At 39.4% G+C, this 23,174-nt stretch overlaps 2 protein-coding genes across 13 annotated transcripts in view; both read left to right on the forward strand.

Moving 5' to 3' along the window:
* The window catches only part of LOC127696627 (zinc finger protein 431-like), a 101,897-nt gene extending 82,082 nt beyond the window's left edge, over positions 1 to 19,815 (forward strand). For 9 of the 12 annotated variants that reach the window (XM_052199466.1, XM_052199473.1, XM_052199475.1 and 6 more), the window contains 3 exons: positions 14,068 to 14,194; positions 14,440 to 14,500; positions 15,664 to 19,815. In XM_052199466.1, the coding sequence (XP_052055426.1) occupies positions 14,068 to 14,194; positions 14,440 to 14,500; positions 15,664 to 17,260 (1,785 nt within the window). In that variant the 3' untranslated portion in view covers positions 17,261 to 19,815. Of the gene's footprint in view, positions 1 to 4,497; positions 5,027 to 14,067; positions 14,195 to 14,439; positions 14,501 to 15,663 lie in introns of those variants that run through there. The other 3 variants (XM_052199469.1, XM_052199478.1, XM_052199477.1) reach the window with 2 other exon arrangements.
* LOC127696628 (zinc finger protein 431-like) overlaps positions 1 to 20,913 on the forward strand; it is a 229,751-nt gene extending 208,838 nt beyond the window's left edge. Inside the window, exon 5 of the transcript XR_007980284.1 lies at positions 19,871 to 20,913. The gene's annotated coding sequence lies outside the window, so the exon portion shown is untranslated. The remainder of the gene's footprint in view (positions 1 to 19,870) is intronic.
* The last annotated feature ends 2,261 nt before the right edge of the window (positions 20,914 to 23,174 follow it).

Genomic DNA, 23,174 nt, shown 5'->3' on the forward strand with positions numbered 1-23,174 from the left:
TTTGTATCCCTTTAACCCCCCTTTGTTGTCTAATTGTTCTGGCTAGAACTTCAAGTACTATATTGAATAGATAGAGAGATAGAGGACAGCCTAGTCTAGTCCCTGATTTTAGTGGGAATGCTTCAAGTTTCTTTCCATTTAGTTTGATGTTGGCTACTGGTTTGCTCTATATTGCTTTTACTATATTTACTTATGGACCTTGAATTTCTGATCTTTCCAAGACTTTTAATATGAAGTGATGCTGAATTTTCTCAAATGCTTTTTCAGCTGATTGAATCTAATGCAATGATCATGTCCCCGCCCTCCTTGATTTTGTTTATGTAGTGGATTATGTTGATAGATTTCTATATATTGAACCATCCCTGCATTCCTTTGCTTGATCATGGTAAATGATCTTTTTGATGTGTTCTTGGATTTAGTTTGTGAGAATTATATTGAGTATTTTTCCATCAATATCCATACATGAAATTGGTCTGAAGTTCTATTTCTTTTTTTTGCGGGGGTGGGGGGGTGGGGGGGTGGGGTGGGTGGGTGGTGGGTGGAGGGAGGGTTGCATGGTTTTGGTATAAGTACAACTGTGATCATAGAACAAATTGAATAGTGTTCCTTCTGTTTCTCTCTTGTGGAGTAGTTTGAAGAGTATTGGTATTAGTTCTTCTTTGAAGGTCTGATAGAATTCTGCGCTAAACTTACCTAGTCCTGGGAGACTTTTAATGACTGTTTCCATTTCTTTAGGGGTTTGGGGACTGTTTAGATGGTTCATCTGATCCTCATTTAACTTTGATGTTTGGTATCTGTCTAGAAAATTGTCTATTTCATCCAGTTTTTCCAGTTTTGTTGAGCATAGGCCTTTGTATTAAGATATGATTTTTTTTGATTTCCTCAGTTTATGGTGTTATATATTCCTTTCATTTCTGTGTGTGTTTCCCAGGGGTTTGTCTGGCTAAAGTTATATCTATCTGGTTTATTTTCTCAAAGAACAAGCTCCTGGTTTTGTTGATTCTTTGTATGGTTCTTTTTATTTCTACTTGGCTGATTTCAGCTGTGAGATTGACTATTTCCCATCATCTACTCCCCTTGGGTGTATTTGCTTTCTTTTGTTCTAGAGTTTTTAGCTGCTAATGTATGCTTGCTCCGGTTTCTTTTTGGAGACACTCAGCTCTATGGGTTTTCCTCTAAGTACTACTTCTATTTGGTCCTATAAGTTTGGGAATGTTGTACTGTCATTGTCATTAAATTCTAAAATAGTCTTTTATTTCTTTATTTTTTACTTTGACCCAGTTATCATTGAGTAGAGCATTGTTTAGCTTTCATGTGTATATGGGCTTTCTGTTGTTTTTGTTGCTATTGACGACCAGCCTTAAACCTTCAAGATCTGATAGAGTGCCTGGGATCATTTCAGTCTTCTTATATCTGTTGAGGTCTGATTTGTGACTATGTTATCAATTTTGGAGAAGGTACCTTGAGGTGCTGAGAAGAAGGTATATTCTTTTGATTTAGGATGGAATGTTCTACAGATATCTGTTAAATCCATTCTGTCTATAACTTTTCTTTGTTTCACTAACTGCATTTGTGTTTAGTAGAGTGGGATGTTGAAGTCTCCCACTATTATTGTGTGAGGTATAATGTGTGCTTTGAGCTTTAGTAAAGTTTCTTTTGTGAATGTTGTTGCCCTTGCATTTGGAGCATATATGTTTAGAATTCAGAGTGCTTCTTGGCAGATTTTTCTTTTGATCAGTATGATGCATCCTTCCTTATCCTTTTAGTTAACTGGTGGTTGAAATTCGATTTTATCCGATGTTAAAATGGTGACACCAGCTTGTTTCTTGAGACCACTTGCTTTGAAAATTGTTTTCCACTCCTTTACTGTAGGTACTGTTTATCTTTGACACTGAGGTGTGTTTCCTGCATGCAACAAAATCCTGGGTCCTGTGTACAAATCCAGTCTCTTATTTTATGTTTTTTTATTTTGGAATTGGGGCCATTGCTGCTAAGAGATATTAAGAAATAGGGATTGTTGCTTCCTGTTATTTTGTTGTTGTTGTTCTTTTTCAGTGTGTGTGGCTCTCTTTATTCTGGTTTGTTGAAAGAAAATTTCTTGCTTTTTCTAGGGTGTAGTTTCCCTCCTTCTGTTTGTGTTTTCCATCTATTATCCTGTGTAGGGCTGGATTTATGGAAAGATACTGTGTAAATTTGATTTTGTCATGGACAATCTTGGTTTCTCCATCTAGGGTAATTGAGAGTTTTACTGGGTGTAATAGTCTTAGCTGGCATTTGTGTTTTCCTAAAGTCTGTAAGAGATCTTCCCAGGATCTTCTAGCTTTCCTACTGTCTTTGGAGAAGTCTGGTGTAATTGTGATTGGCCTGCCTTTATGTGGTGTTTGACCATTTTCCCTTACTCCTTTTAATATTCTCTCTTCAGTTTGTGAATTTTTTAAATTATTATTATGGGTCAGGAGGAATTTCTTTTCTGGCAGTCTATTTGGAGATTTGTAGGCTTCTGGTATTTTTATGGGCATCTTTTTCATTAGGTTCAGGAAATTTTCTTTTATCATTTTGTTGAAGATACTCACTGGCCCTTTAATTTGGGAATCTTCACTCCCTTCTCTACATATAATCCTTAGTTTTGGTCCTCTCATTGTGTTCTGGATTTCCTGCATGTTTTGGTTTGTGAGCTTTTTATATTTTGCATTTTCTTAGACTGTTGTGTCTATGTTTTCTACGGTTATCTTCTGCACCTGAGATTCTCTCTTCTATCTCTTGTATTCTGTTGGTGATTCTTGTATCTATGACTCCTGATCTCTTTCCTAGGTCTTCTATCTTCAGTGTTGTCTCTCTGTTTTTTCTTTATTGTTTCTGTTTCCATTTTTAGATGCTGGATGTCATTGTTCAATTCCTTCACCTGTTTGTTTGTGTTTTTCTTGGGTTCTTTAAGGGATTTTTGTTTTTCCTCTTTAATTGCTTCTATCCATTTGTCTCTGTTCTCCTTTATTTCTTTAAGTGAGTTATTTATGTCCTTCTTAAAGTCCTCTATCATCATCATGAGATGTCAGAGCCTTGCTTTTCTGGTGTGTTGGGCTATCCAGTGTTTACTGTAGTGGGATAACTGAGTTCTGATGATGCCAAGTTACCTTGGTTTCTGTTGTGTCTGTTCTTGCCCTTGTCTTTTGCCATCTGCTTTTATCTCTGGTCTTAGCTGGTCTTTCTGTCTCTAACTATGGCTGGTCCCTCCTTCCAGCCTGTGTGAGTACTCCTGGGAGACCAGTTTGTTCAGGAAGGAATTTGATATGGAGAGATGTGCACATTGTCAGCTCTGGGGTGTAGACAGAAACCAGAAGGATCCTGTGCCTGGCTGCTCCTTGGTTCCTGTGTCCTGATGGCTCTGGAAGGGTTTCTCTTGGGCCAGGAATTTGAACAGAAGTAATGGTCTTACCTGTGCTCAGAGGTGTGTTGTCACTTCAGGGAGACCAGCTCTCTCCTGGTGGTATTTGTCTGTATAGCACTCTGGCACAGGATCCACTTTGGGCAGAGATGGAAACTGGTTGTTTTTTTTTGTTGTTGTTGTTGATGTGCTGCTTTTATAAAGATAGGCTGAAAATGTGTTCAATTATTTGATCAGTTTTGGAGAATCATTCATGAGGTGTTGTATTGTAAATATTGAAATACGTTTCTTTTGGATTTGTTTTTTCCTGATGAATTGCATTGCTTTTAATTAATTTTTACTTGATGTCTATTTTTCTAGATAGTAAAATAGCCATATCAACTTGTTTATTAAGGTTCACTTCAATGGAATATTGTTTTACATTTCATCACCTTGATGTATAACCCTTAGATGCTACAAGAGATGTTGACCCTGCTATTCTCTGGGAAGTTGTTGGTGTCACAGATATTTGCTTTTCTGTCCAGTATGAGTTAGGCCAGCCTGAGCACCTTCTCCAAAGAATTTATCCCCATGCCTAGCTAGGAAACTATGTCTAGTCTGGGAATCTGGCTTGTGTTGAAGGGCCACTTTTTGATGCAGCAGGGATTTCTTCAAAGAACTGACCCTGCTTTTCCTCTCTTTTTGTCTTCATTTCTTTTCTTTTCTTTTTTCTTTTCTTTTCTCTTCTCTTCTCTTCTTTCTTTCTTTCTTTTCTTTTCTTTTTTTCTTTCCTTCTCTCTCTCTCTTTTCTTTTCTTTTCTTTCTTTTCTTTTCTTTCTTCTACAGTTGGTTTTGGATTAGCTGAACCTCTGAAGGTCTGTCTATTTAAGGAGCCAGAAGCTCCTGCCTGAGAAACTTACTCATTAAGTGCTTCTTTCTAAGTTGGTATTTAAAGGAGGTTCTTGCCACTGATTGGTATGCTAAATGTTATTGATTTTTTAGTAATGTTGTATTTTTCCTCAATATAGCTATCTTCTAAATAAATGAAACTGGATTTTTGTTGTTGTTGTTTGGATTTGTTTTTTTCCAAGACTATAGCCCTGGCTGTCCTGGAACTCACTCTGTAGACCAGGATGGCCTCGAACTCAGAAAGCTGCCTGCCACTGCCTCCCAGAGTGCTTGGATGGACTATTATTTTTATTTATCAAAGCATAAGTCCACAACAACTGAGCAGTATTCCTTTATTTCCATTGTCTATTAATATATAGTAGCTAATTTGGCTATTTCCTTGTGAAAATCCTACTGATGCTTGCATTTTAGTACTGATCTATGTCTCTAGGCTAGAGCTGTTTTCTAAGTCTCTGACTTCTTGGGGTCATTAGATTTAGGCTGTATTATTTTCTATCCTTTCATTCCCCGGTTCTTCTCTTGTTAATAGTTCTAATCTTAGAACTATAGAGCTAAATCTCTGACTCTATCTATTCTGGATTGTCCTGCCCTAAATCTCTGATATTGTTGGCATAGCATAAGAATCTGCACAGTACTTATTCGTTCCCTAATAAAAACTATTAACCCGTTAATCACACAGGTTCCAATTGTAAGCAAAAGGAGTAAAATTACAAAGGGTCTCATCAAAGCAGAAAGCAGGGTGGTCAAGAGTACAAGGTAAGGGTCTGCGCAGTGGCATCTAACATAGACGGAATCTTCAAATTGGAAGTGATGTGGGACTTACAAGTCTCTTTTTCTTGAGTAGGCCTCCCGGTGCTGCTTCTACACTTGCTGCCTCACCCACTTGAGGGCCTTGAGCCTAGAGAACAAAAGCCTGAAGAGCACAAAGGGGAGGAGAGCTATCTAATCATTAACACCAGTCTCTGTGGTCAATTTGGGTACAGATTATACAGATCCAGTCACCTATCTGGAAGCAGTGAGGAGTCTCTGGCATGCCTGGAGCATTTAAGGCAAATCTCATATTGTGGGACACCTCCTGGGAGGGCCCAGTGGACACCAAAGGGGTTGGGGTATCAAAGAGCATCTCTAGGGAGTCAGGTTAAAATGGTAGGGGCTGTTCAGAAACAAGGGGAGAGGCACCACCCAGCTTGAGCCAGTCTCCAAGGTCAGTTTAGTTAAGGTCTCTCATAGCGTTTTGTTTATTCTCTCTACCTGCCTTGAGCCCTGGGGACAGTACATCCAGTAATGTTTCCAATTAGTCCCCAATATATCTGTCAATTTTTGACTTACCTTAGAAACAAAAACAGAACCATTGTCTGATCTAATTACCTTGGGCACTTTGAAACTTGGAAAAATTTCTTCTAACCTTGGCAGCTTTTTCCTGCTTCAACTCATCTAGATAAAAGTATCTATAAATGCTATAAGATATTTTATAACCATATTCTCCTGCCGTAGCTTTTATAAAATCTCTTAATATACTCTAGGCTGTTTTCTTCTAGGTCTTTTGCCCTGTTTACCCTTTACTGCATATGCATTTACTTGCTGGCATATCTTACACTGTTCTATTAATTATCTCTCTAGCCTAAAACCTGAGTCATAAATATATGTTTGGTCCCTTATCTGCCTGGACAGTTTTTTTTAAGTCCCCTAAATGAGTCCATCTGTGCATTTGGCCTAGTGAGTCCTTGACTTACTTTCTGGGGAGTATAGTTCTCCCTTCTTGTGTGCACCCTCTCTTGGTAATAGTTGGTAGGCTAGCAATCTCAGTCCTTTTTTTAAGTGAGGCTGTTCCTTAATTTTGTCCCATTTCCCAATGGGTGTCTCTTATAGACCCATAATCAGTATAGGCTCCTGCATATCCCTTCCTGGAGCCACTTGCTCTGCCTGGCTATTGCCCATTGAGTCTTTTCCCTTTGCACATCCTGGGGAATGAATACTCATAGTGGCTGACTTCATTAGGACATCTAAGAGGTCCAAGATTTCCTGTTGGTTTCCTCTGATGTGAGCAGTCCTCTTGGCATATATCCCTGTGGTCATGGGCTGTGGCAAAGGCATACCTGTTATCCGTGTAGATGTTGATTTTCTTGCTGGTTCCAAGTTTCAAGGTCTTGGGGAGGGCAACAAGCTCTACTTTCTGTGTTGACATGCCAGGAGGTAAAGATTCTTCTACCCAGATGACATTTGTGCCGTCCACCATAACAGCACCTGCTTCCATCATGGAGAAAACTGCTCCAGTCTGTAGCAACTTTCAGCAGGGGCCAGTCTCTCTTTTTGGGTCAGTAAGCTGCAGCCCGTTGGGCAGGAAGCATATCTGCCCCCTCCCATTTTGGAGAGTATGTCTTACTCCAACAGAGAGTAGGAACAGTCTGGGGTGACCCTAAATGAATGGGCTACTCATCCCATCCCTAGGTCTGCTGTTCTTCGGGTAGTCCATGAATACAGTTTGGTGCCAGGGGCTTCTTGGATCCAAGATCTTTTCTTGGAAACAGCGCCATTGGCTTAGAAGACCAAGTGTTGAGCCCCTGTGTCTACCAAGAACTGAGTGGGTTTCTCTTTCACTCCCATAGTTATCTTGGGTTCGGGGAGGTGGTCAGAAAACCCATCTCCCCTAGTCACTGTCTTCACCCAGGGCTAACACCTGGGTTTGTCATTTGGGGGCACTTTTCCCAAGACCTGGGAATTCCTGCTCCCGGCTTCTATTTCTTAGGACACACTCTGGCTCAGTGGCCTCTTTCTTTATAGTATGCACACTGGTCCTTTTCTGTCTCCCTTTTCTGCTTTTTCTAACTATTATAGCCAGGATTCTCTGCAGCTTCCTTCCTTCTCTGTCATTTTCTTTCTTTTTCTCCATTTCTTCTCCTCCTCTGTCTCCCTGTGTTAGCAAACTGTACTAAATCTCTCTACAGACTTTCTCAATAACCTACACTATTAAATCTTTCTATAGACCTTCTCAGCAACCTGCACCAAATCCCTCTAGCCTCTGAAGCTTTTTCCTGATATCTCTACTAGCCCTGTCTATAAGAGCCATTGTCATAGTAGCTTTATATTCTGAGCCCCTGGATTCATAGCATGTATATTGGCAGAATGCCTCTATGAGCTGCTCTAGAAAAGCTGCAGGTGACTCATCTGGTCCCTGCTTAACCTTACATACCTTGGTCAAATTTGTGGGCTGCCATGCCCTTGAGACCTGCCAGTGGAGTCTGGTGTTGGTCCTTCAGGTGCCTCTTACCTTTTGTCTGAGGGGGTATTCTTTTTGGCTTCCTGTATTACAAATAAAACAGTTTCAAAGAGATTGATCAGTCTCTTGGGAAATATGCCCTTAATGAGAGAGCTACCATGGTATCAGGATAGGTGGTCTCAGGTCCTTTCCTGCTCCACTCTGTGGTCCTTTCTAAATATCAATTGAGCATAATTATTACCATTTTGTAAATTATAAACTATAAGATAGACATAACACCTAGTTTATCATCCCTGTTAATTAAACAGAACCTTTTCATCTGTATTATCTTAAAAGACTGTCAGAATTAACACTTCAGAATTAACATTGGAAGAATTGACTCATGTCTTGGATTTAAACTTTATGTCACCTGAAAATTATTTATTTATGTCTATATCAGCTTTCTCAAGATTAAACAGCTTGGGCTGTCTATGAGACTACCAATCTTCAACCCCATCAGAAATCTAAGAGTGACCACTATTAACTGAAAATATATAGAAAGCTTAACACAGCTTCTAAGACTTAAACATCATATTCCATGGGGTTTTGACGTTTTTGAAAACCAACTATCTATGTAAAGTAATGTGGACTGTTGTCTGTTAAACTATCTTCAGCTCTTTCTGATTAAAACCTAGAAAACACCCTAACAATAAACTCAGAGACTTATATTTCTATTTGGCCCTAAACTCACAGGCTTAAACATTTCAGATCTATAATAATAACAGCAAAGAACTGGGTGTAAATCCAGTCAAATTTTTAGTATTTATACCAATGAAAACCTTGATTTTGTATCAAAATAAAATCTGTATCAAATAAGAATTTATGCATTGAACTTAATAACAATTATAAAGATTTTTATCAAATGAAATTATCGCTATATAATTAATTTTATTTTCTCCCCATTTTAAATCTGACCATTTTATGTTCTCTAGAAAGACAATTTCTTCAAGCTAAATATGGATGTTGAGATATGAACGGGAGTGGTATTTTCTGTAATATAAATCTCAAAACAGGATTTTAGTATCACAAAGACAGATTTTTCATTTAATATTATAAAATCCAGTCTTCTGGAGGTCTCCCTTGTTTTGCCCTCTCTCACAGAGGAACAATATAGTCACAAAGTTTAACATCACATTGATTATAATAATTTAAACAATTTAATATAAAAGAAATAAACCATCGGTAAATTCTCGCACCTGCCACATTGAATGTCATGTGACCTGATTTTGGTGTCACAGAGTTGCTTTTTAGTCAAAGTCAAAATAATATCATCCTTCTAAGTCCAAGAACACAAAACACAATACAGAACAACACCACATAGACAGCCTGACCCTGCCACCCTCAGACCTCTAGATTCAAGAACACAGAGCTAGGAAAATCACACAATTTGCCCCTAGAGGGGCTTAGTTTCCGACACCAGGCGTCCCTGCACACATAGCAGGGATCAGGTAAAACAGATTTCAGCAAAGCATGGCTTCCACCATTACTGACTTGCTGTTTACAGATGGAAGAGAGCCTTATTCAGCTCTCTCCCGGGTCTCAAGCTTCCTCCAGACCCTCACGGTCTTGACTCTAGCAGCTGCCAGTCGAACGTACCACACCAGAAGCTTGCAAGCAAAACTGAAATTTTCAGAAAGGCTTATAGGCTTAGACTTTGACACACAGTAAGACAGACAGAAAACAAACCGCAGCACCTGTCTAGTGGTCAAACTGTAGAGAAAGACACACAAAACTGACAAGTATTCACCTCCACTGAGATGGACAGACCCAGATCAGAAAACCAGACGGCCGGGAGGGCATATAAGTTCTCCAATTCAGTAGAACTACCGTGTCCTTTCTGACATACAGTCGGGAATCTTCCAGGGTTTGTGGAGTTCCCCCAAAACACCCGGGAACGTCTCCCCGAGTCGCAGCCTGTGGTACAGAGCACGTCTCCTCACCACAGTCCTCTGGTTCTTACGAACCCAAGAGGACAGCTGCTGTCCACTGAAAATGCGCGTCTCCTCAGATACAGAAAACAGAGCATTACAGACACTCAGGACACAGACATCAGCTGGCACACACATATTCCAGAGGGGATCCCCTTTACCTCCGAGTTGGTTCTTGCATGTGAAGGAAAGTCACACTTCCCAGCCCATGCACCAAAAAAATGTAAGACCCCAAAAACCGAGGGTGCCCCAGCAACCCATGCTCTGGAAGGCGACACCCAAATCACTCGCAACAATCGGTCTCGATGCAGTAACATGAGGGTTTCTTTATTCGAGAATTCTGGGTTCCACAGCCGTACACCGCACAGGGCTGGAGGACTGTGGACCCCAAGTGCCGAATTGCTACAGCTTTTATAAGTTTATGACAAAGCCCGCGAATCACAAGCCAATCATTTCTTAGCATGGAGAGCCCGCGAAATGCGAGCCAATTGATTTGTACCACTCCATAGTTTTTAGGCCAATCAGTTTAAATTATCAGAGCCTGCGCTCAGTGGACCAATTAGTTTCCTATTTTCTTGAATGTCTATAGCTGTGTGAGCTCCTGCATAGGGGTAATGGCGTAAGTTTACAGAAGCAAGATAAGCTTAGCACATTTCCAGTTACCTTATAGAGCCAGGATCACCTATTCAAGGCCTTTCTGCTAGCTCTAAACAAAGGGTGGGCTCTGGAATGTGACCTTTTATCTAGCTTCTAACAAAGCAAGATAGCATTTTAAACTTCTGACTTCTTGGGGTCATTAGAGTTAGGCTGTATTATTTTCTATCCTTTCACCTCCATCTGGCTGTTATGACTACTATATTTCCCCTTCTTGGTGAGATTCAAACATCCTCACTTGGATCTTCTTTCTGGTTATTAACTTTTTGGATCTGTGGAGTATATGGTATCTATTTTAGGCTAATATTTACTTATAAATGTGTATGTACCATGCACAGCAATTTGAGACTGGGTAGTCTCCCTAAGGAAGATATTATCAAGTTCCACCCATTTGCCTGCAAAACTCATGATATCTTTGTTTTCCATACCTAAATAGTATTCCATTTTGTAGATGTTTCCTTTATTCATTATTCACTCAAGGAACATATGGGTTGTTTCCAGTTCCTAGCTTTTATGTTTAAAGTTGCTATGAACATAGTTCTCCAAGGGTCTTAGTGGGATGTTGGAGCATCTTTGCCATATGTACCAAAGAGTAATATTGCTGGGTCTTGAGGTAGTATTCTTCTCAGTTTTCTACGAAGGTGACAAATTGATTTTCACAGTGATTTTCTAAGTTTGCATTCCAACCAACAATGAAGATTTGTGTACAGAGCCATATTGTTGGAACTTGGTAGGAGTACATTGGTCAAGGTGAACTTCTCCCAGCCTTTGTTGAGCACAGATTCCCTTGCTAGTCAGGATGCTGCTCCACCTAGGGTGGAGTGAGTGCTCAGAATGAAGGTGAAGTTCGTTGCTCCTCCAGGACTATGAAATCCTGATTTAAGCAGGTGACCCACCCAACTGCCTGAACAGTGAAGCCAAGGACGCCTGAGGACTTCCCTGGAACTCAGCCCTGAGTCCGAGGAAGGGGCTTTCCCAAACTGTTAAATGGTCTGGCCACCTTTAAAGTTTATGCCTCTATCAGTAAACTATCATCCTGGCCTCCTTCCATCCCTCATCCGTTTCCATCCTCCTTCTGTCCCCATCCATCCTTCAGCTTCTCTTCCAGGAACCCAGCTCACAGGAGCTGCAGGCAGCTACAGAATACAAGAGTTGGTCCAGTTTCTCCACTTCCTTGCCAGAATGTGCTATTTCTTTAGCTTATGAACTTACCCATTCTGGCTGGTATAAAATGGAATCTCAGAATTGTTTTGTTTATCTTGTTTATCGTATTATATACTGTAAGAACATTTGATATAATCCAAAATGCCTTCATGTTAAGCATATTAGAGAAATCAGAGATAAAGGGCAAAAACCTAAACAAAATCAGTGCAATATAAAGCAAGCCAATATTCCTCATCAAGCTAAATGAGCGTTAAAGCAATTCTCCTAAAATCAGGGACAAGACAATGCTTCCCACCTCTCCCTGTGTATTCAATATAGACATTTAAATTCTAACCAGAGTAATAAAACAACTAAAGGAAATCAAGAGGATACAAATTTGAAAGGAGGATGTCAAAGTATCACTATTTTTAATGGTAAGAGACTATAAATAAGTGACTCCAAATTTGTACCAGAGAATTCCTGTAATTGATATAAACCTTCAGACAAGTGGTTGAATATAAATATGACTCAAAGAAGTCAGTAGTCCTCCTTCATACAAATGATAATTGGGCTGAGAATGTATTAAGGGAAACAACACCCTTTTCAATAGCCCGGCTATATAATATATCTTGGTATGACTCTAACCAAGCAAGTTTAAGATTTTTATGAAACGAACTTGAAATCCAGAAGAAAGAAATTGAAGATTTAAAAAGAAGCTCATGTCTAGATTGGATTCCCATAGCAAAAATGGCCATCTTATCATTTGTTCATTGCTTTTTGTAGTTAGTAATCATCCATAGTATATCTACAGTTTGTGCTTTGTTTTGTTAATCTGTTTGCTGGTCTCTTTTATATTTTTCCTTTTGTATTAATTAATTTTTCCACTCCATATTTTATCCCCACCTGCACCCTCCTACTATTCCACATCCCATACTCCTCCTCACTCTCCAGACTCCACATGGATGTCCCCACCCCCGCCCCCACCCAACCTGACCTACAATCTCTCTGGGACTTCCAGTCTCTTGAGGGTTAAGTACATCACTGAATGAACAATGGACACAGACCAGGCGGTCCTCTATGTGTGTTGGCTGCCTCACATCAGCTGGTGAATGCTGCCTGTTTGGTGTTCCTGTGTTTTAGAGATCTTGGGGTTCCCTATTAATTGAGACTCTTGGTCCTCCTACAAGATTGCTCTTCTCCTCAGCTTCTTTCAGCCTTCCCTAATTCAGCAACATGGCTCAGATGCTCCTGTCCATTGGTTGGGTGCGAATATCTGCATCTGACTCTTTCAGCTGCTTGTTGGGTCTTCCAGGGTATGGTCATGCTTGGTCCCTTTCTGTGAGCTCTCCATAATCTCAGTTATAGTGTCGGCCTTGGGACCTCCCATTGAGCTGTATCCCACTTTGGGCCTGTCACTGAACCTTCTTTGCCCCAGGTTCCTCTCTATTTCCCTTCCTGTAATTCTTTCAGACAGGAAAAATTATGGGTCAGAGTTCTGACTGCGGGATGGCCCCCCCTCTCCCTCGTTTATGCCCTGTCTTCCTGTTGGAGGTGGTCTCTATAACTGTCCTCTCCCTACTGTTAGGTATTTCATCCAAGGTCCCTCCCTTTGAGTCCTGAGAGTCTCTCATGTCCCAGGTCTTTGGGTTAGGGTTAGGTTTAGGTTTAAGGTCCTAACCTGGAGGCATTCTGGAGGTTCCCCCCAACCTCCTACCTCCCGAGGTTGCCTCTTTACATTCTTGCATCTGGCCGTCAGTGCTTCTGTCCTTTTCACTCACTCAACACCAGATCAGGTTTCCCTCTCCCCTCACACTCCCTTCCCATTTCTTTCCCCATCCATTTTCTTTCCCAGCCACCTCTCTATCTCCCTTCTCGTGCCTGTTTTCTTCTCCCTCCAGAGTGGGACTGAGGTATGTTCACTTGGGCACTTAAACTTGTTTACGTTTTTGAGTTCTATGGACTGTATTTTGGGTACTCTGTACTTTTTTTTTCTTTTTGGCCAGCATCTACTTATTAGTTAAAGCATACCTTGAATGTCCCTTTTTCTTCTTAGTTACCTCACTTAGGATATTTTCTAGTTCCATCCATTTGTTTGCAAAACTCAGGATGTCCTCGTTCTTAATAATCTAGTAGTATTCCATTGTGTAAATGGAATACATTGTGTAAATGGATACACATTTGCTGTATCCATTCTTCTGTCATGGGACATCTTGGTTGTTTCCAGCTTCTGGCTATCACAAATAAGGCCACTGTGAACATAGTGGAATACATGCTCCTGTGCCATGGTGGGGGCATCTTCTGGGTATATACCCAAGAGTGATATAGAAGGGTGTTCAGGTAGATCTATTTCCAATTTTCTGAGGATCCTCCAGATTGATTTCCAGAGTGGTTCTGTGAGTTTGCAATCTCCCCAGCAATGGAGGAGTGGTCCTCTTTCTCCCCATCCTCTCCAACATGTGTTGTCACCTGAGGATTTGATCTTAGCCATTCTAATTGGTGTAAGGTGGAATCTCAGGGTTGTTTTGGTTTGCAGTTCTCTGATCACTAAGGACTTTGATCATTGCTTTAGGTGTGTCTCAGCCATTCGAGAGTTCTCAGTTGCGAAATCTTAGTTTAGTTCTGTACCCCATTTTTTGATTGGGTCGTTTGGTTTTTTTGATGATTAGTTTCTTGAGTTCTTTATATATTTTAGAAATTAGCCCTCTGTTGGATGTGGGGATGAAAATGGGCAATAATTTGAATACACTGTGAATGAAATATATCTTCAATATGTGATCACCATGCTTTCTTTTACACACATTTATGGGATGTTTTAGAATGCAGTGACCTATGAGGATGTGCGTGTAAATTTTTCTCGGGAAGAATGGGCTTTGCTGGATCCCTCCCAGAAGAGTCTCTATGAAGATGTGATGCAGGAGACCTACAGCAACCTCACTGCTATACGTAAGACTCCTAATATTGTTTTCCTTTTTAAGATAAGAGGGTAACCATTTTGTTTGATTTGTATGTTTGTTTGTTTGTCTTTTTGCTTGCTTCTTTTTTTCTTGTTGATGCTCTTCTATAATTTCTATTGAAAAAGAAGAAGAATTAGGTGAATGAATCAGACATTGTTCTAAGGTTCACTGAAGATTGTACCTTAAATTTTGGCTAAACTCCAATGATATACATTTTCTGGTACTGTGTTTTAGGCTATTATTGGGAAGACTACAATGATGAAGAACATTCTCAAAATTCTAGAAGACATGGAAGGTAATTTTTATTTACATGCTGATCCAGATATTCTTCTGAAGAAATCTTCATGTGTTCTCAAAGATTTCTTTAAAAGCAACAGTGTAATTAAGTAGAGCTTTAAGGATATTGAGTATTAAATTCCCACCAATGCCTACACCTCTGTTTCTGTTTTCAGGGCATTCTTTAATATAGAATACATAGAAACAATTCCATAACTAATAGTACTATTTCAAGCACAGGACTATTGGCACTAAAATTCAGATCTGCCACTGCATCTTATACATCTGAGTTATTACAAAAAGTATACACTTTGAACATATAATGAATATGCATCTAAAACTTACTAATAAGCAAATAGTTCACAATAAATCAGATGTTACTTGTGTACTTATAGTAAGGTGGTTAAGTTTCGTCATAGTGGATGTTCATAACGTTTGAGAAACTTGAATCGAAACTTTATGAAAATATCACACATGTATCTGGAAAACAAAAATTCAAACTGTGTGAATGCAATTTGGATACATTTTCTTTGTTATTTTACCTTTCATAGTTATATAGCACAGGCATGTTTTTATATCTATCTATATCTATATTTTTATCTCTCTCTATCTATATCCTATATAGTAGCTTTAGGCATCAATTACTAAAGATACTGACAGATACATTGTACTTCACACTCTCCCAAGAAATTTAGAAGATATGTTGTTATGTTTTCCCCACTTTGTTTTGTTGAACTTGATATAATTTTATGGTTAATTCAGTTTCCAGCTTCATTGGGAATAAATCATCCTACTCACAATGCATAAAGTTCTTGTTAATATAAGTAATGTCAAAATTTACCTTTGTTTTTTATATTTTTATATTACTTTGCAAATTTTATATGGCTTACTGTATTGGAGTTTTTACACCTGCAGGTTTCTCTAATAATGTAATTGAACTGCTAATGAAGGAGAACACCATGGATATAAACAAGGCGATGAAACCTTAATATATCTGATTTCTCATTACATTTATAAAACAGTGTTTTAGTAGTAATTCAAGCACATATAAAGACTCATTAGTATAATGCAGGGGTTAAACCATTCAGAAGTGCAAATTGCATCCACAGGCATGAAAGATTTTGTATGGTAGAGAAAATATCTTAATATACACAAAATAATAAAGATTTTTGTATGTCACAGGCATCTGCAATGGGAAGAAATCATTTACCCTGGAGAGAAAAACCATGAATTTGTGGAACATAATGAGGTGTTTTCAAGTCACAGTCATCCTCAGATACATAAAAGAATTCTTACTGGCGCCTTTGTATATTGGAGTTATAAAAGAACACATCCTGTAGAGAAACCCTGTGAATATGATCACTGTGGTAAAGCCTTTGCCCATAACAGCCATCTTCAAAAACATAAAAGAACACATAATGGAGAGAAACCCTATGAATGTAACCAATGTGGTAAAGCCTTTGCATGTCACAGTTATCTTAAAAACCATAAAAGGACACATACTGGAGAGAAACCCTATGAATGTAACCAATGTGGTAAAGCCTTTGCATGTCACCGCTATCTTAAAAACCATAAAAGAACACATACTGGAGAGAAACCCTATGAATGTAACCAATGTGGTAAAGCCTTTGCATGTCACAGCTATCTTAAAAACCATAAAAGGACACATAATGGAGAGAAATCCCATGAATGTAACCAATGTGGCAAAGCCTTTGCATATAACAGCTATCTTCAAAGACATATATCGACACATACTGGAGAGAAGCCCTATGAATGTAACGAATGTGGTAAAGGCTTTGCAAGTCACAGTGATTTTCAAAACCATAAAAGGACACATACTGGAAAGAAACCCTATGAATGTAAGCAATGTGGTAAAGCCTTTGCTCTTCAGAGTAAACTTCATAGACATAAAAGGACACATACTGGAGAGAAACCCTATGAATGTAACCAATGTGGTAAAGCCTTTGCATGTTACCTCTATCTTCAAAACCATAAAAGGACACATACTGGAGAGAAGTCCCATGAATGTAACCAATGTGGCAAAGCATTTGTATATAATAGCTATCTTCAAAGACATAAGTGGATACATACTGTCGAGAAACTCTATGCATGTAACCAATGTGGTAAAGCCTTTGCTCTTCACAGTCATCTTCAAAGCCATAAATGGACACATACTGGAGAAAAACCCTATGAGTGTAACCAATGTGGTAAAGGCTTTGTACAGAACAGCCATCTTCAAAACCATAAAAAGACACATACTGGAGAGAAAGCCTATGAATGTAACCAGTCTGGTAAAGACTTTGTTTGGAACAGCCATCTTCAAAACCATAAAAAGACACATACTGGAGAAAAACCCTATGAATGTAACCAATGTGGTAACAGCTGTGCTTGTCACAAATGTCTTCAAAACCATAAAAGGACACATAGTGGAAAGAAACCCTATGAGTGTAACCAATGTGGTAAAGCCTTTGCATGTCACAGCAAACTTTATAGACATAAAAGAACACATACTGGTGAGAAACCCTATGAATGTAACCAATGTGGTAAACGCTTTGTACAGAATAGCCATCTTCAAAACCATAAAAAAACACATACTGGAGAGAGACCCTATGAATGTAACCAATGTAGTAAAGCCTTTTCAAGTCACAGCAATCTTAAAAAACATAAAAGGACACATACTGGAGAAAAACCCTATGAATGTAACCAATGTGGTAAACGCTTTGTACAGAACATCCATCTTCAAAAACATAAAAGGACACATACTGGAGAGACACCTTAGGCATGTAACCACTGTGATAAAGTCTTTGCACTAAATGGTACATTTCAGAGACATGATTGAACACATACTGGAGGGAATCCCAGTACAGTAATGCATTTACACATAGTAATAATCTTAAGTGTTATAGAAGAAGACATAGTGTAGAGAAACCTTTAGCAAGATCACCAATGCTGGGAAGACTTTGCATACTACTGTAATCTTCAAAGGCATAAAAATCACATACTCTAGAAAACACTATGAATATGACTAATATGGTAAATCTTTGAGATGTACAGTAGTATCCAAAGGCATAAATTTGCGTGAACTTCTATGAATGCAATCAACTTGATTAAACCTTCGCATATTAGAGGCACCTACTAATGCATGAAAGGAATCAAACTGGAGGATATGGTTGTGTGTGTGTGTATGTGTGTGTGTGTTTGTGTGTGCACGCACACATGTGTCTGTGTTTCTTTTGGCTAATCTTGCCATGCTTTTCCTCCTACTAAATTACCTTGCCTAGGTTTGATATGAGGATTTGTTCCCATTTTTATTGTGCCTTGTTCAGTTGATATCCAAAAGAGGCATGCTATTTTTTGAAGGTGATAGGAAAGGACTGGATCTTGGAGCCATGTAGCGTTGGAAAGTCATGGAGAAGTGTAGGGAAGGGAAAACAACCCAGGAATAAAACCTTCAGCCTATAATGTTTCCTGATTGCAAAATGTGCTTGGTCAATCTGAGCAATATTGTGGTGGTAGCCAAATATTCAGTGATTTAATTGCAGGCACATAAAAGAAGGAGCTTGTAACTGACACTGACGGGGTGACCAGAAAATAGAAGCAAGATAACCCAGAATCATACCTTAGAACCAAACATAACCACCCCCTTTCACAACAGCAGCAACAACAACAAATCCATAATGATGTTCTGTTCATAGTTTGGTGACTATTCCAACTGTCATTAAAGTCTAAAGACTACTTCAGCAGGGCATGGAGTAGTATGAATGACCCACACCTAAACACAAGGTATAGAGAAGCCAGGTTTCCAGTCTCTATTTTTTTTCTTTACCTATGATCTAGGTAAACCTCAGAAAAGGACAGAAAAACTTCTGGAAACCATAGGTGTCAAAGTCACGAGGAGATCACAGGCAGCATAATTCTCTGAGCTGGCTTCCTGGATTTTCCCGGATGTTGAAGTACACTCTTGGTGCCTGTATAGTCCTACTCTAGGTACACTGCAAATATGCTACAGTTCCTGGCTGGTAGTTTATTGTGTGGCGTGTTGAAGAATACTGAGAGTTGGTGTGAAGGACTGATGCCCTCCTATTGGTTGACCTCTCTAAGTCTTGAAACAAGGGTTTGTGCCTGTTCTAGTTTTATGTAACCCTGTCTTTCATTAATGTGTCTGGTAGGCCTACTTTTTCATGGGGTAGACATAAGACAGTCATGCTTGGGAAGAGGTGAGTTGGGGAGGAATTGGGAGTGCTAGAATGAGTGATAGCTCCAGTTGGATTAGAATGTAGTAGATAGGAATAAATAATAATACAAAAATGGAAATAGTAAAAACCTTAGAGATGAAATGCTTTAAATTTTTGAGCAGATAAATTTAGATATAAGATATTTGAGGATCATTTGTTTGTCCAGTTACAGGATTAGCTTCAGTATGAGATAATTTGAAAATCTAGTATGTGTGTGTCTTTAGCCTTTAATTGATCTGTGAGTCGGCCAAGTGATTTGTAGGGAAAAAGTGAGGTTTTAGGATCTTCTTAACCCAAGGAATCTGAGATAGTCATACCAAGTCCACAAGGGAATAAAGGAAGAGACAAAGAATACACCAGAGAGATGTTCATGAGTTAAGGGTAAAAGTAAAAGTTGAGGATGATATAAGGAATCTCTGAGACTTGTGAATGGATCTTAGAATGAACAGAGTAGAAGAACAAAAGACCTCCCATGCAGTGATAATTCCCTTATCCTAGAAGCATCTCTTGTAACAAGAGATGAGGAGTACAAGGCTATAATACTTAGGCCGAGGTGCTAATGAAGATAGATCAGGTAGCTCTGAGAATGATGCAAGGGAATGTTCACTTTTCCAAGGGGGCAGAAGAAAGAGCTAGAAGTGCAGCACCTAAAAATAAGTAAATCAAAAGCCCATGAATTATCTGACAGAAAGATTTTAGAAATATCAGTGCCATGATGTCTAGAAACTTTATTTAGGGCAGCTCCCCAGAAGAATAAGAGATTTGTATGAGAGAAGTGTCACAAGTCACAGAGGATAATCATCTGTATTCATGTTATATGGGAAGGACTACAAGGGGTCCTGGTACACATGTGTTGCTTTTGTTATACTAGTTAGGAAAATAGGAAGTTCTGAATTGACACTTAACATTAGAGGAGGAGACACTAGCAGTCAGAACAGTGAGAGAACTCTATTAAAATGATGGACTGGAAGAAGCTTTTTTGAAAGAAGTGGTTTCCAACACAGGGAGACAAGTTAACTGTCTCAGTTGTCCCTTTGTTCCTGCCTGTATAGAGTGTAGCAAGAGCCAGAAGCCAGAGAGACTCACTGCCAAAGAAAAATTTAGGGAAGTGGTGAGCATGACAAGTACTGAGAAGAGTCAGGAATTTATTATAGGTGTTAGCAGCCAGCTCCTGCCTTTTATATGTTAAATAACTTAGGCATCTGTCCTTACTTTATTTTGACATTTCACAACATACAAATAAACGAGTGTCTGAGTATTATTTCATTATGTTTGTTAATCAGCCCTATGCTTTCTTTCTCTGTAATTGCTTAAATGATTTCTCTGCTTTTTTTGGCTTGTTTGTGAAATCATCAGAGTCCTTGCGTATATAGTATGAACCTAACTAATCAATGATATTACCTACTTATACACTACTCTCAATTCTTTTGTCTTACATCATTTATTTATGTGTATTTTGTATCTATGGGAATTTTGCTTACTTGTAGATCTGTGAACACAGGAGGTTGCAGATCAACTTGAACTAGTGTTGCAGAATCATGAGCCACCCTATGAGCTTTGAGTAAGTACTGCAACTGAGCCAGTGTTCTCTGGAGAAGCAGTAATTGCTGTTAATCTGTGTACCACAACTCCAGAAAAATAGAAAATGCATTGGATCAAAGATGAATTCCCTTAAAATGATGTAGAATATTGAGATTTGTGGACATATGTCCTAACATTGACTACATTCACATTGTGCTCTGGGCTCTCCAGAGTTGTTTATTTTGTGATAAAGACTAGGTAAATGAGTACTATTAAATTTTTGCAGACTTAAAAGTCTTACTAGGTTTGTTTTTATAATTTAGTTGGAAAAATTATCTGTCATTCATAAATGAGGAAACTGTTTATCTCTTGTACTTCAGGAAACAGTGCTTGAATATACTGTTACTAATATGCCTTTGGTATCAATTTTGGCGTAAGTCATTTGCACTTAGATTTCTTGCAGTACTTTCTTTATGTTAATAACATCAATTTCTCTCAATATTTTTTGTCAAAAGATGTCTTATTGTTTTGATTGGTGAACCTCATTATCTGGTTTTCAAATTATTTTTATTGGGTTCAACTTTCCCATTGGAAGTATTCCTTTTTTTACCTGTTAAATTAGGGTCTCCGTGTATCTTCATGAAAATAAAATAATCTCTTTTACAGTTGCAGTACATTTTGCTACTCATTGAAAATTAAAACATCCTGTGTATCAGATTTCTTTATTATGGAAATACATTTTTTTACATTTTGCAAATTAACTCTTCTATTGATTCTCCCAATTATACTTGAACATAATTAAATCATTATTTGAGTGAAGGCAGACAGTACCCATGAGAAGTATTCATGTGTGTGTGTGTGTGTGTGTGTGTGTGTGTGTATAAAATGTCCTATCAGGATATATGCTCTTCCAGGAAAGAAACATATTCCATCATGTTTAATAAATCTCCCTTTAGTCTAATGCTTTTTTAGTGAAAACACAATTTTTAATAAAATTAATGTGTATTGATTTAATCTTACAATACCTTCACTTTCTACTACTGCTCATTGTTATGATTTTGATGTATATCTTAAAAGAAAATATGCTGATATGTTAAATATTTTATGGATATTCAGAAAAATATAAATAATAATAATGATGATGATGATAATGATGTAAGTTTTTACTTTGAATTACTGATAAGAAAACATGGATGGAGAGAGAGTACTTCTCTCTCTTGGTGTGACATACCCTCTTAGATGACTTCCTTACCAGTTTCTGGTCAGGAGGACATGGATGGTAAAGAGAAAGGCCATCCACAGACTTCCTCACAGATTGTCCCGTCAAGAACAAGAAATCTTCTCTTTCAGTGGATTTAAGAACTGCTAAATCTTAAGAGATACAAAGGAATGGAGAGTGACAGGGATGAAGAGACAAGGGCAGCAATTAATTATAGCTCAGGCAGAATTCTAGCAGCAGCTCCTGTCTTAGCATGTGTCAAGTCCACTGCTACCACAGGCTCAGTGTGTCACCAGTGCTGCTGCGGATGTCCTGTACCTAAGCCTCTGTGGCTATCTCTTCAGTCTTAGTACAGGATAAAGACAGGAATTCACTGACTCCTTCCTGAAACTTATTTTGTTTTGTTTTGTTTTTCTTGATTTTTGGTTTTTTTAAGACAGGGTTTCTTTGTATAGCCCTGGCTGTCCTGGAACTCACTCTGTAGACCAGGCTGGCCTTGGACTCAGAAATCCACCTGCCTCTGCCTCCCAGAGTGCTGGGATTACAGGCGTGCACCACCACTGCCCGATTCCTGAAACTCTTGATCTCCTCTGGTCCCAGGTCTAGAATTCCATGTTTCTTCTGTCTTGTGCATCACTTGTCTCATTTTGCATCAGCAAACGCTGTCAAAACATTTATCTCCTTGGAATACCTGTGTGTCATTTGGAAGCTGGGATTTCTACTTTAGAAATAGCAATCCTTGATTTATAATTTTACCTTTTAAAGAGAGCAGCATTATAGATTTAAAAAGGCATGATCCCATGAGGTTTACAGAGTTGGATCATAGTGTGACTCTGAAAACTCTCCAAGTTGATTAGACCTTCATCCTGTATGCTTTTAAGTGGATGTGCTAGCTTCAGAACTCTGGAACACTTTTGATATTAGCTAAGGTGCCAGACTCAAATATTTTCAATTGACTGGTAGAACATATAAAAAATTGAAAGCACGTGATTTAAATAAAAATAAAATTTTAATGATGTGTTGAAATTATGAGTTTTAAATGGAAAGAAACAGTACATAAAGAAAAAAATTTTGGGGGGCGGCGGCGGCGGCAGCGGCAGCAGTGGCTGGTCCAGCTGAAGGGCCATCAGCGGTGGAACCAAGGCGACACAGGGTCCAGTTAGGCCCTGCGCCCACGACCACTGACCTTCGCTGACCAGCCGGGCGGCAAACAGCTGCGGTTCTGCGGAGCCTTTCGCTGCACGGAAGCCACTTCAGAACTCGGCTTCCCGCCAGTCAGGAGAGACTCACCTCCATCTTGATTGCGGACTCCAGAGATCTGACAGACTGAGGTACACAAACATAATCTGAGGCCAACACCGCAGGGGTCTGAGCCCGACGGGCGTTGGCCTGCACCCAGGCCCTGGGCTGTTCGGGTGACCATCGGGGTGCCAACCCAGCCAGGAGGTTTTTTTGCCCTGGCTGGCGCACGCGCCACCATTTTGCCTACAGGACCCAGAGTGCTCGGGAGGGCAGAGACAGCTAACAAGCGTAGCCTGAGGCTAACAAAATGGGGGTCTAGGCCCCAAAAGGCACAGGATTGTCCCCAAGAACTGGGCGGCTTGGTGGGCCATCTGTGTGTCAACCCGCCCAGGAGGTTGCTAGCACAACAGACTCTCCCGGTGCTTTCGGGGAGCGCGGACGCGCACGCCGGCCATCCGGGTCACCTGGCGGACCCA

This window comes from Apodemus sylvaticus, chromosome 11 (genome assembly GCF_947179515.1).
Source record: "Apodemus sylvaticus chromosome 11, mApoSyl1.1, whole genome shotgun sequence".
Lineage (NCBI taxonomy): Eukaryota > Metazoa > Chordata > Mammalia > Rodentia > Muridae > Apodemus > Apodemus sylvaticus.